We start from the raw sequence: 13,787 nt of genomic DNA, 5'->3' as shown, positions 1-13,787 counted from the left end.
GTCTGTCCTTGCTGAGTTTCCTTCGTTGCATGTATCTTTACACTGACTTGTTGGTGTAGAGCAGTCCACAGAGTTATGGCAAGTTACACAATAAATTCAAGCTGATTCCTCCTTTGTGGGTGATCTTTTTTTCCTTTTTTTTCCATTTCAGGGTTCCTTAAATGATCAACCTTCCTTTTTAAGAAGATACCATGCTTCCAGCTAAAGCATACTTTACTTGCTAGAAGCTGTGATGGGTGGATGGGAGCGTGTTCCTCTCACCCTCTGTGTTCCCATTCCTGTTTTGTACCAGCACGCTTCAGCTCCATAACTTATCCGGAACAAGGAAGAAAAGATACTCCCAGGACCACAGAGTCTTTGGCTATCTCTGTATATTGGGGTCCAGCATCTTGGAAGCTGTATATTGTATATCAGGTATCTCAGGACACAGAGGAGTTTTATGTAGGCTGCTTAGCATCCCTGTGCTACTCACAGCTTTTGTTCTTGGAATAACTCCACCAAGGTTGTGTAGCACACACACATATAAATACACATAACTGCAATATTTGCCTTGAAAATAGAATAGGCAAAGGGAAGTTGAATTTTAAGGCAATTTCCCTTAATGGCAGAAAATGCTCCCCAATTTCTGCTGGGCTGAGATGTCCTGCTGTCCTTCTTATACTGATGTACTAACATTAGAAGCACCCTCACCCCAGGAAGAGAGGTAGGTGTGTACTAGATGCACACATGCTTCCTAAACAGGGAAATTCAATCTGTCAAGAAAATTCAATAACAACCTTAACATTTAATTGTACCCTAGGGCCCAATAAAAATCAACAAGGATGGTAGTTGTTGATTTTTCGTTAACCTTCTCTTAAAAAGGTCTCAAAATATAAGTTAGACTGGCTGGCTGTATGTACACGTGCAATACGTATGGAGATCTATAGGGAAAAATGCATTTAAAACTTCAGATTGGATCTACATTGAAAATACTTAAGCACTGGCACAGAGTTTGGCCATTGTTAGGTAACAGAAAACATCCTGTTTTGATTTATGCACGCAGCACTCAATTTAACAAGTGTAGCTACAGGCAATTGGAAAACAGTCAAAATGGTGTATTTGCTGCTTACACTCATTTATACTGTTTCCTGAAGACAATTTGCTGTTGCTTTTTGGCATGTTTAGTATTTTTTAAACCACACAAAGGTTATGCCCAGTTCTCATAATTACACAGTGACTTTCTTGGTATAGGTGCAGTTGGGCGTTTGCCATGTGCTGTAGCATCCAGAGTTTTATCTCCTGGGGCTGCCTCCTTTACAGCAACTGCCGTGAGGTTTTAATGCTTCGGTGGCCCCTTTTGTTAGCGTGGGGCTGGGTCTTTGTGGAGCTGCACTTAGTGAACATATTAGATGGGGCTCAGGCATGGGCAGAGTCTAATCAATAAACCAAGTGCCAGTTGGAGTTACTCTGCTCATCAGGATGGCGCCTCCAGTTAGACAATGTCCAGGCAATTAGAGTACTTGGTTTGTTTCTCTTGTTATTAATTATCTACATTACAGACACACCTGGAAGCTTCTGGGTGTTGCACTGACACCTAAGGCAAGACATTTTTTGCCCTCAGAAATTTAAGTAGATTAAGAGTTGGGGGTGGGGAGAAAGGAATAGTAGAGAACAGCGTTTGCTCATCAGCGGCTGCCAGAACCGCTGTCCAGCCAGGTGATGAAACAGGTCATCCAAGGTCTACACCTGAGCTCACAGACGAGCTCTGAAGCTATCAACTGACAGGAAAATCCTCAGGCACATCTGCGGCTCAGTTTTCCCTTGGTGGCTGGCACGGGCATGTCAGTCAGGGAAAAAATCCTGTATTGGCTCAGTAGGTGAGTCAGGCTAGGGCTTGTCCCTTTGGCTGGGGGGATTCGGCTTGGGGCAGCAGGAGGGATGGCAGGAGGGACTGAATGTACACTCATGGTTACCGGCTGTGGACCGGCAGGCTGTCGCCACAGACCGTGGCAGGAGCTGCAGGAAGGCCGGCGCAGCAGCTCAGGGCTCCCCTCTGCATGCAGCTGGCACTGCTGGCTACTTCTGACACAGGAAGATGGGCAGCAAATCAATCACTCCATCGCTCCTGGAACGATTTCACTGTCTCTTCACAGTTCAGTTCCCTTTAACTAAATAGATCAAGAGGCTGCAGGGGCACCGTGCATTTCCAAAAGAACTTGCGCCCAAGGAACAGTTACCATACAAGGTGGGTTTAGAGTATTTTTCCGTCTTCTTGGACCTTGAGTGTGAGGCAAAAGTGGGACATGCAGTTATCACCACTCCATTTTCTCAGCTGTGACCCTGCCCTGGAACTGTGCATTTTCATAGCCAAAACGCTTGTGTTTTGGTGAGGAATGGTGCCAGACACTCACTGACAGCATTTTTGCCCCAAACCAAAACCCCAGCACACCCGCCTGACAGGAAATCCAGGTCTGCCCGACTGCCCCATCGCCCCCAGAGCCATGAGCACCCCTGTCATTGAGCACGCCAGCGTGCCGGCCCAGGGCAGAGCGCTGTGGGAGCACCCCGGCCGCTCAGCCCCGAGCTCCGTTCCTCACGGACTGCGGCCCCCGGGGGGAGAGGGCTCCATCAGAAGCCCGCAAGGCGCAGGCAGGCCAGCCCGTATCCGTGCCCCTCCCAGATGCCGCCCCCCCGGATCGTTAGGGACGGCCCTGTAACTAGGGGCTACAAAATGGGGAAGCGAGGGTACAGCGGCGGCCCGCTCCCCGCCCGGCCGCGGCCATCGCCGCAGGACCCCGCCATCGCCTCAGGCCGCCGCCGGGCCACACCACGTGACCCCTCCCCGCGGCGCGCGGCTCTCGCGAGCGGTGGCGTCATCAGGGCGCGCCGGCGCTTGCGCGGGTTCAGGGGTGGCGGCGCTTCGCTGTGTCACGGCGCGGCCTGAGGGGACGGCGGAGCGCGGCCCGCCATGGAGTACCTCATCGGCATCCAGGGCCCCGACTACGTCCTGGTGGCCGCCGACACGGTGGCGGCCTCTAGCATCGTCCAGATGAAGCACGGTGAGAGGCGAGGCCCGCGCGGCGCGTGTGGCTTCGGCGGGGGGGGGCCGTTAGGCTGTGCCGGCCGTGCGCCCTCCCCTCCCCTGGGCAGGCCCGGCGGGGGGCCCTGGGCTCCGGCCAGAGCTCCCCGTACGCGTTATGGTGCTCAGGGTCTCCGGTTGTGACCGCGGTTGAGGAAAAGCTGTTAAAAGAGCAGTCTTGGTGGCGATAAACGCTGCTGAATGTCTCAGTTGAGGTTTTATTCGTTGTAGGGGCTCCTGGGCGGGCTCTGCCCCTCGAGAGTGAGGGACCCTCAGAGTCTCAAGGGGCCGGTTGCTCAGAGCAAGGTTTCCGAGCCTGAGCCAGTATAACTGCACTGTGTGGTGTTGTCATGTTAACTTACCGGCTCATGTAAGCCTTGGCTGGGTGACTCAAGCCCTGCTCTGTACCGGAATGTGGATGTGTTAGAAAACTGCACAGGGTTAACGATTGGTGAGCTTAAATGGTTTTGTCTAAGTCAATGGGAAAAAGGAAATACTGGAAGGAAAAGCATCAGTGAAATTTGTAGCACAAGGCATAAGGGCCAAACTGCAATGTTTTTGCTTTCTTTATGTAGTAATACACCTGGGGGATTATCAGGTGTATTACAACTGGGGGGTACCTCTGAAGTTCTCGAAAAAGACTATTTCAGTCTACTGTTGCAATAACCTGGACTGAAGCTTGTTTACAAGGAGTGGTGATCTTTTCCCATGGATTAGAAGCTCTTCTTTAAAGAAAAGTCTTAGATTGCAGTGTTAATAAACATCCCATAAAATCGTGACTGTTATAGCAGTGCTTTTACCTGAAATACTTCAGGTATGTGAAAGTTTAAGTAGCGTGAAAAAGATGGTTGTGAAAGGCGGTGGCACACGCAAAATACAAGTATGATCACTTTAAACAATGTTTTGTAAGTTAATGTTGGTTCCAAGTAGATTTAATCATAAACTTTAAGGAAATTATACATACAACATAGGATTTATTTGTCTTTGGAGGGGGAGAGAAACTCACAGATTTCAGATGTTTGTTTAGAATATTGGCATTTACTAATACTTGCTTTGATTTGTAAATAGATTGCAAAGGCTGATCAATGTCAGCGGCCTTCCCTGAACTCTCAAGACGTGCGGTTCCTGGGTACTTCAGTAACTCATGAAATCGTATTAGAGGATTGTGACACTTTATACCTGTCTTGCAGCAGAGATTATTCAGCAGCATTGAGTAAACCAAAAGTGAAATTCAGAGGTGGAGGTTTAGTGTTGTTTTGTAGAGCAGTACAGATAAGTGGTCTGGCTTTCACACCAACAGATACTTGAAATTTTCTGTCTCACAGATACCCGAGTGCCAGTCCGCTCTAATTAGATGAGACTGAGGTGTTAGAGTAGCACAAAATTGTCCTCAATGTTGTCAGAACGACAGTTTGGATTCCCTCAAATACACACAGATGAGGTTTTTTTTAAGCTGCAGTTATGAGTAAAACTGTAGCTTGCTGTTCCTTAATTTCCATGTATATCAGTGGGATGTTTATAATTTGAAATCAGTACTTAAATTATCTTTTTTTTTTTTTTTAACAAAAAGTAATGACAAGCAAAAACTTGTTTCTGAAAGCTTCACTCACCTAAATTGGTGATTTTTGAGACAGTGCTGGATATCAGGAAGAGGGGATCATTTGACAAAGAACTTTGTTCTGGATTTCCTAAAATTTGCTTCTGATGCAGTGTATTTAGGTAAAGCAGAATGGTCACTGAGCAAAACTTATTCGTGAACCCAGGAGGCACCACGTATAATGTTAAACTTTGCACATAGTATTCTGTGTGAAGTTTTAGTCTTTGTCTCTATGTAAGAAAGACCATGTATTTCTGAAGTGCCTCCCTTCCTGAAGGAAGCACTTTGTGCATTTCAGCTTTGTTTGTCTTGGTGATGTGTTTAATGAGTCTTTTGTACTGTGCCACCAACTGAGAAGCTGAATTTTGGAGTTTGCTTAGGAAGAGTTTTGGTAGTGCTCCAGGTCATAATGGAGTTATCCAAGTGTCTTCCTTGCTTCTGAAAGAAGTTATGATGTTATGACACTGGCAGAATAATTTATTTTCTCTCGACTGTGGCTCTTAATGTTATTTTTCTTTGCCTAGACCATGACAAAATGTTTAAGATGAGTGAAAAGATCTTACTCCTGTGTGTTGGGGAGGCTGGAGACACTGTACAGTTTGCAGAATACATCCAGAAAAATGTTCAGCTCTACAAAATGAGAAATGGTGAGTGAAGTAGAACAGTTACTTGCTGAGGGTTTGGAAGCAGAGTTAATGATAGGTATAGTTTACAGCTGAATGTTGGTGCAGTGTTGTTTTCAAAACTTCTCTAGCTTTAAGGATATCTGCATTTTTTTGTGTCAAGTAAAGGTGATAATGAAGGTGGCAGGATGAAGAAATAGAGACTGGATTATATAGTATAAGCCAAAAGTTTTATGCAAAGCCCAGCTAAACAGTTTGCAATATAAGTGACACAATAATAGATTTGCTAGTAAAGTATTTCTCTTAATATGTCCATTGCATGACAGTTGTTACCAATTTTCCTGATAACTGGACTGAAATTCAAGCTACGTGCCAGTTGTGTTTTAGGTTTTTTAAGCTATTTAATTTAATGGTCTATGAGCTACCTGGATTTTGAGGGCCCTTTCCATGCTTGTAGTTTTGAGAATAAACTGCAATTAGATAAATGGTGTAACACTTTGTCACTAAAGAATAACTTGTTATTTCAAAACAGAATGGAAAGTCAGAAGGTGAAACATGAATATGGATTTGTACTGTTCTCAAATACACACATTTCTTCTCCAGGTTATGAATTGTCTCCTACTGCAGCTGCAAACTTTACACGACGAAACCTAGCTGACTATCTTCGGAGTCGAGTGAGTAGTAGCTGAAGGATTTTGGCAAAGGCTTACAGGGGAAGATTTCCATTTTGAAGTAATGGAGTCTGATGAAAAAGGTTCCATTTTCAGTGATGAATTAACTTTGCTGAAAGGACGTTTTATTAAAATATAACTTGATTTGCTTATTTAAAAACTTATCACATCACTTATCAATAACTGATACAACTATAGTCTTAAAATTCCAGCCTTGGGCTCAATAAACATTTTGTCACAAATACTGCAAACGGCAAAGTGAATTAAGCCTCTTTAACATCGAGATAAGGTTGTCAGTTTTCATGCAAATGCACTGAATCCGTTTAATCTTCTTGGAAAATGATTTCATAGAGCAGAGCTGTTTGATGTACTTAGCAAAACAAGTCCCTTTTGTAAACAGCAACATGAGGCTTTCAGTGAATATCAAATCCAAGTTGGAGCTGTATTTTTGAGTTACTAAACTGCAGTTACTGATTTATTTATTTTTTCCTCACAGTAATTTTTTCAAGGTACAAAAAGACGTCATGAAGGGGCAAATGGATTTTTAAAGACCCAAGGTTAGGAAGCATTTCATTAGCGTTCTTCTTGATGTGCTATATGAAAGAAAAGGAGAAATAGGATGTTGAGAATTAAGTTGAACATCTCTGTCAGGGATAGGGCATGGGATAAATTGTGCTGCTATTTTAACAGTATACTGCATAGGCTTGTAATGATGTGGATGACAGCTGCAGGTAGCAAGTTTTCGAGTTACTGAGGTTAGAGCAAGTCAGAACTCAGTGCAGAGTCCTGCCTCAGTCTTGTATGTGAAACACTGCTCTCCTGGTTTAAATGGCTTCAGCCAACCATGTGGATTAAGCATGGTTGGTAGATGATGGTTGGCAGCGATGCTGCTTGCTTTAGCTTTTGTTTGGTTGTGATTTGGAAGGTCTGTGTATGTTTTGTGGAACTCTGTGCTGTTTTTGAGGTCGATGTGAAGGAGTAACGCTGCTTGGTGCCAGGCCCAGATGGCTGTTGGCTGCCTGGTGCTGGTGGCTTGTCTCAAGGGCTTCTTGATGACCTGCACAGATGGGGTAGGTGAGGCTGACACTGGATGTCCTGCCCGCTTAAGTGGAGGCAGACATATCTTGCATACGATGTAACATACCTCTAACAGGAGTAATTTAAGAGGCTTTTTGGTAAGCTTGGCCAGCAGGATGTGACTTAGATATGGCACTGTTGTTGTCTTCCTCTGTGCCATGCCCCTTGAGGCCTGATCCTCCCTGTGAGCCCACGCCTGTCTTCCAGCTCACCTGCTCCAGATGGGTAGCACAGTGGGGAGGACACTGGCAAAGGCAGATGTGTTTATTTACCGGAGACAAAATGTTCTGTTGCAGATGGCAATGCCCTGGAGCAAGTGGCGCACTCTGACACTACTGTCACACTACAGTGATCTCTATACTGTAGGGAGAACTCCCTTTTTTTTTTTTTTTTTTCCCTTCTTCTTTAAACATAGCACTTAATGATTTGTTTGTGGGATTTGGAGTTTGATGATACAAGCCTTGCCATCAGAATTTTCCCCCATGAATTTTGTTACATTTTCATCATCATTTGTGGGATACCAGAAGGATTAGCACTAGCTCTCTGTGTCTATTTAAATTGCATATAGGATTCCTGGAGGCTACTAATTTAATTATGTGGATGATAAAAATAAAAAATGAAAAGGTAAAACATGTGACTGCCACCTCTTAGTAGCAGGAAAATAATTTAGAAGTAGTAAGTTTAGTAGGGGAAAAGATAGTTTGTTGCTCTGTTGCCACTCACTGTGTGAAGCCACTTCTGTTGCAGAAGGGTAGCAGGTATGTGAAGGGAAGTGGCTAACACTTCTTTTTAGGCATTATACTGTTGGCATGGCCCAGCCCAAAGTAGAGCTTGATCTGCATTGTTAATCACCATCTGGGTTCCTCACTATGTTATCTAGTTTGATTTCATTCATGAACCTTGTGGCTAATGTCATCCAAGTTCCCAATAACCTTGGGGATGGGTGTCGCATAAGGCAGTGCTTCAGAAGTTCTTCTGGTGGAAAGTGTGTCGACTTCTGGTCGAGTGTGATGACGCTGGCCTTGTAACTTAAGGCCATTATGTTACTGTGCTCTTTTCTTTTACTGCATAGTCAATATGCGGTTCTTCATTACATCGCTTATTTTAAAACCTGGGGTTTATGCTCTAGAGTAGGATCCGAGAAGAATCTTTGTTGATTTCGGTTTATATGTTGCAATTGAGGCAAACCTAGAAACTACTTTGGAGCCAACTGGCTTTTGTGCAGGTGAGTGGTGCTGTAGTTCCTCTTCCACTGTTAGTTACTGCAGCATCTCCCTTGATTCACCTGCTGAATCAAGTGCCAGGTTTAGTACATTTAACATGTACTGAGGTTGTGTGGTGGTGGTAAGGAAAATATCCCCCTGCCCCTCCAAACATGATGGAGTTCATCTTCTTGTTGTGTGATGCTATGTTTAATTATAGGTGACAGGGTCTGGCCTGAGTCCAAAGAAAGACTAGCAGTTCCTCTGTCCTTGTCCACGCTTGGCAGGATGCTTCCTCACGCCCACCTTTTCCCCCCTTGCTGTGACTTTGGCTTCCGCCAGATGTCACGCCGCTGCCTGTCACCGCCCAGCCTCCCACTGCCAGTCTTGTTGTTGCAGTGTATTTATCACAACTGTTCTCTTCAGCTGTAGATTCTGAAGAATTTCACACATACCTTAATTGCTGTAGGTATTTTAAATCAAACAGCAGAAAGTGCAAAGGTACTTGGGATGAGAAATATTGCCTCTAATAGGAAGGTAAGGGGGTTTTTTTGGGGAAAAATTTTTCTATCCTGTAGTGTCAGTCATCCCCTCATTTGGTCACCCTTTAGTCACATCAGTCTTCTAAGGAGTTTAGAACCGTTGGCATGGATTTAGTTACAAAAGCCAAGGCTGCCTTTGAAATGGACAAAAGGCTTGAGATGTACAAGGAATACCAGTCCCAGCATAGAGATAGTCCCACTAAGACAGCACTAGGGTGCTGACTGCAAATTTCATTTGTAATTGTGGAAGTAATAAATAGATTATGTATATTTTCTGATGTTTAAATCCTGCCTTTCTCAAATAATAGGAAGGCATGGGGGACACTTTATTTACATTTGAGTTTTAAGAAGTTGTCCCATAGACCATTAGCGGGAGAACTTACAACTGAAAAACAGCTTACAGATTTGTTTAAGTCTGTATAATACCATTTATTTATGGTTGAGTATCTGGCATATGCCAATGTTGGTAATTCAAAGTCACACAATAATTTGAGTGATCTTGTGTCATGGCTCTTAAATATCAACTTGTGTGATGTTTCAGAATAAATAAATGATGAAATACAGACTAATTAAAAGAATACAGCTGCATGGTAACTTGTTTCCAAATATTCTTGAATGCTTTGAAGATTAAATCACACAATTTACAGTGCTATGTTTGATATATAACTGTAGCCTGCTTTATTCTTTCTTAATATCTGGTGAAAGTAAAAATATGTATTCTGTGATTCTGGTTTTTTTTTAGTGCAGATTCACTGTACTTATACTAAAATAAACTTTTTCCTATGGTACAGTTAATGTTTTGGCTTTAGGGTGAAATTGTGTTTGCTTGTTTTAATCTATTGTTAGTTGCATCATTTTTTTTCTTATTTTGTTGCTTTGTTGATTTAGGCTTTCCAGCATTTTAAGAAATACCCTGTTAGTATGATTAATTTAATAAGAAACATTCTTTAGATATGAAAATACTGGAAGTATATAAAAGCTGTTTTAAAAAATATATACGATTCCAACACTTTTTTTTGAGCCTACATTTAAAAATAATACAGTGCATGCATGTTTCATGATCTTATAAAGTACACATCTTGGGAGAAGATGTATAGGGACATCTGCTTTATTCGTTATGGTGGAACCACTAAACTTAAAACATGAAGGAAACTGCTAAGGAGTTGCTAAATTGGCAAGTACAGCACAATAAAAAGTCATGGTTCTGTTAATGCGGTTACATAGTCTTTTTGGATAAGATGTAGATATTTCTCAATCGTATTTGATAGGCTTTTGCTGAAGTCATAAACAAGAATCAGAGAAGACAGCAGCTAAAGCAAAGTAAAATTTGAGAACTTAAGAAAACTGTTTCCAACCAAACAGAAAAGATACTGCTATTGTGATGTTGCAGTATCTTAGTCAGTTTTGAATAGAAATAAACCAGCTCCTTGGATCTTCGTTCACTTGGTTGAGTTAGCCTAATACTAAAGATTAAACTTGGTACATGCAGTAAAAATCTAACTGCCAATTAACAAGACGGCATAACACTCTATATAACTGTTTGCACTGTATGTAAGCTTTCATATGTGCTAAACTGGTCTACGGTTAATAGTAGTAGGACTGAGAAAAGAGCATGCTAAATTAACAAAGACGTTCTTATAAACTGTAAAATGTTCACATTGTGCTCACATGTTGACAGTAAAAATCCACAAGTTTTATGTTGAGATGAAAGAATCTGGTGTGAAAACATAATTAAAATTTTATTAAGTTTGAATGTGCCTTGAAAGCTTTTTAAAAAAACCCCAAAACACAAACCCACAAGTTTTCAGGAGAATCAGAGTTTTATGTTTTTATTTGCTTATGCATTCCATATTACTAAAAGATCAAATTGGTTTTAGATTGAGACCTGTAATCTCCTGCAGACAGTATTGATGAAGTTGCTAGTAGCATTTATGGTAACAAATTGTGAAACCGTCGGTGTTGCTGTTTTGTAGGTGGCATGGGGAATTAAGATGCAAAGGTTTGGGTGTGGCTGCCTTAAGGAAAACATCCTTTCTGTTTGCAGACCCCTTACCATGTCAACCTTCTCCTGGCTGGCTATGATGACCATGAGGGTCCTGCCCTTTATTACATGGATTACCTTGCAGCTCTGGCTAAAGCTCCTTTTGCAGCACATGGATACGGTGCATTCCTTACCCTCAGCATCCTTGACCGCTATTACAAGCCAAGTAAGTGGAATCTATGAAGAAGAAAATTCTGTTACCGATTAATAAATTAAAGGCTTAAACTGAGAGACTGACGTTTGCCGAATCAGATGGTCCAGCACAATTGCTGTGGTGCTACAGATTTGAACTTGACTTTTTGTTGGAATAATGTAGCTTTAAAGATTGCCTTCTGGTTTTGCTGAAATAGTAATATGAAACTAGTCAACTCCTTAAAGTGTTTTCCTGTTTGAAGCGTAACAGACTGTAAGTGAAGGAAGTTTCAATTTATTCTAAAACTCGACTAGACTTTCCTGGACCATTAGCTGCTAGTGGTCTGTTTTTAATAAATAACATTTTGATAACTTTATCTTCTACTTGCTTCTCTGTTGGCTATGACATGTACATTTTCCCAGAGTATCAATCTTTAGAGGGCAGTCCCACATCCTATTGCTCCATATCTTGGATTTGTGTGTGATATATTAAAAAACATACTAGTGAAAAGATATTCCGAGCAAGACCGTCTTCAGTACTCTGAAGTGGTGGCAATGAAGATTTGTTGGTTTGTTTTACAGTTTTATGCACGTGGCAGCTGTTGATCGTAATTGTTTTACACGTCTCTACCTGTCTAAAGTTTTTAATTTTAGAATTGTAATCCAGCTCTTACACTGCCAAGGAATAAACATGGCCCCATAGCCACAATACAGATGAGGAAACATGCAAAGCTTGGAATATTGTTAATCTGACATCTTTGGCTTTAGTTACAAAACTACTTTACTCCTGTGTGCAAAGCTGAGTTTAATCTCATAGGAGAGATGTTTGCTTTGTAATCCTTTCATCTGTCTCCTGCAAGAAATGTAGCTATAAACTGACAATTTTATTCTAATGGGAATTCTACTTGAACAGTGGATACAGGTCTGGAACAAACTCTAGAAAGTTGCACAGTTTTGTGTAATGCACAGAGCTTAGCTGTTTTCTAGTCATGTCCCTTGCAAATTACACTGCTCCTTTTTCACCATTCCTTGTGAAAAGAGGAAAAATAGTGAGCTACAATACATTGTCATGGCTTGTCATCCCTATGGAGTGCTGGATTTTATCCTAATGAGTGAGAATAGCAGGGGCATCGCACACGTGCCTTTCCTATTATTAAAACTAATACCCAGCAGGGAACATAGCACTAAAACCAATCTCCGCCTACTGTCACTGACTTGCAGCCGGCTGTGGACAGATGGAGCTGATTTAAAACTGTAATAAACTCGAGGAGAGAGACGGCTGGACTTCTCCGAAGCCCAGTCCCTGGCCATGGGAGGCAAAATTCCGTCATGCTTCCTATTCAGTGTAACAAATCGATTCTAAATGGCTTGTTGCAGTGTGAGTGCTTCGGTGCAGGGCATCCTCAGTACATCTGGAAAGTGTTTTCTGTGAGCTGGGAAGGAGAGTTTTTGGTGCTCAGCTGAAAAGTTGTTTAAATTTAATAAAGTTTCTGTTGAGAGAGATGGCCTCTAATTAAATCAATCTGTGGATGTTTTCCCTTTCAGGTATCACACGTGAGGAAGCTGTGGAACTCCTAAAAAAATGTCTAGAGGAGGTGAGTTGCCAGACTTAGGCCCTTGTGATCTTAAGAAAGGAATGTTTGTTTGCATTCATTTGCTGATACTTTCCTGTTCCTCTTGTCACATCTTTTTGCTGTTCTTTGCCAGAAGGGGTTATAAATGCACATTGACCAGATGTGGAATAGCTACTGAGGGAAGGGATTTGTGGGCACTTGCATTGTCTTAGCATGGTTCACATCCTTCAGAAAGTAAACTTGAAGCTTAATTGCTTTTCTTTACTTCTGCTTCTTCCATGCTTTGCAAAGACAGTCTTTGACATTTTCCTTTTAAAGTTTCTTCTGAACTGAACACGATGCAAGAATCCTTCCGTTACTTGTATTATACTTAACTAGTACAGACTTCTAAGTGTACTTCTGTTCCAGCTTGTGAAGTGATATGTAACTGAGGTAAAGATTTAACCTTAAAGTTCATGATAAATTTTAGCATAAACATAACCTTTCAGACTCTGAGGCTCTTACTGTAGGAAGATATTCTTTATCCTTGTCTTAAGAGGTTGAATTGAATGTAACTGGGAAGAAACACCTGGGGAAATGTCAGGAAGAAGTACTGTAAAGAGGTTCTGTTTGAATTATCTTTTTGGTACCTGCACTTTGTGCCCTAAATTGTAGCCTGCTCTAGCCTTCCTGCTTAAATGTTTTCCTTGTTAACAGGCTCGTGTATTTTGCATTTGTAGCCTAGGCTTGTCTAATATGGATAGTCTTATAACGGAGAACAAACTTGCGTTAACTGATTCCTGCACAGTGGAAAAATACAGGAACTCTAGTTCCTAGTATTTCAGGTCACTAGAACCAGGATGGAAATTTTGATGTGCAACAGCATATCCCTTAAATTATGCTCTCCTCTTTTATTTAAGCCTTGAATGAATCTCATCTCTTTTTGTCTTTCTGTCTTTTGTTGAACAGCTTCAGAAACGCTTCATCCTAAATCTGGCTTCTTTCAATGCCCGGTTCATTGACAAAGATGGCATCCATGAAGTGGACAATATACCCCTTCCAAAAGCAATGTCCTAACCCCTGAGATCTTTCCTCAGCAGTTTTCTTTTTTGTTCACTTTTGTTTTTTTCTAATAATTTGAAGTACACAAGTCATGTACTGCACTGGGAGATTGAATAAAGATTGACATTTATATAGCCAGTTTTATCTTTTCATTCCACTGATCCTTCCTGAGAGTATTTAAGTAAACTGTTCCACAGCGAAGGTGAAACTTGATTTACTGGTAATGTGT

At 41.9% G+C, this 13,787-nt stretch overlaps 1 protein-coding gene across 1 annotated transcript; it reads left to right on the top strand.

Moving 5' to 3' along the window:
- Positions 1 to 2,856: 2,856 nt before the first annotated feature.
- PSMB2 (proteasome 20S subunit beta 2) lies at positions 2,857 to 13,696 on the top strand. Its single transcript, XM_080379817.1, has 6 exons — positions 2,857 to 3,038; positions 5,180 to 5,302; positions 5,882 to 5,952; positions 10,815 to 10,977; positions 12,489 to 12,538; positions 13,466 to 13,696. Exons 1-6 carry the CDS (start codon positions 2,948 to 2,950, stop codon positions 13,571 to 13,573), a joined length of 606 nt encoding a protein of 201 aa, XP_080235943.1. The 5' UTR covers positions 2,857 to 2,947; the 3' UTR covers positions 13,574 to 13,696.
- The last annotated feature ends 91 nt before the right edge of the window (positions 13,697 to 13,787 follow it).

This window comes from Falco punctatus, assembly GCF_963210335.1.
Source record: "Falco punctatus genome assembly, chromosome: 3".
Classification (NCBI taxonomy): domain Eukaryota; kingdom Metazoa; phylum Chordata; class Aves; order Falconiformes; family Falconidae; genus Falco; species Falco punctatus.
This window is presented reverse-complemented; position numbering and strand designations above follow the sequence as displayed.

Excerpts from the sequence above, each read along its gene's own strand:
- PSMB2 (XM_080379817.1), top strand. The coding sequence starts at position 2,948 with ATGGAGTACCTCATCGGCATCCAGGGCCCCGACTACGTCCTGGTGGCC. Across the intron at positions 3,039-5,179 it reads CATCGTCCAGATGAAGCACG|ACCATGACAAAATGTTTAAG; the intron begins GTGAGAGGCGAG and ends TTCTTTGCCTAG. Across the intron at positions 10,978-12,488 it reads TGACCGCTATTACAAGCCAA|GTATCACACGTGAGGAAGCT; the intron begins GTAAGTGGAATC and ends TTTCCCTTTCAG.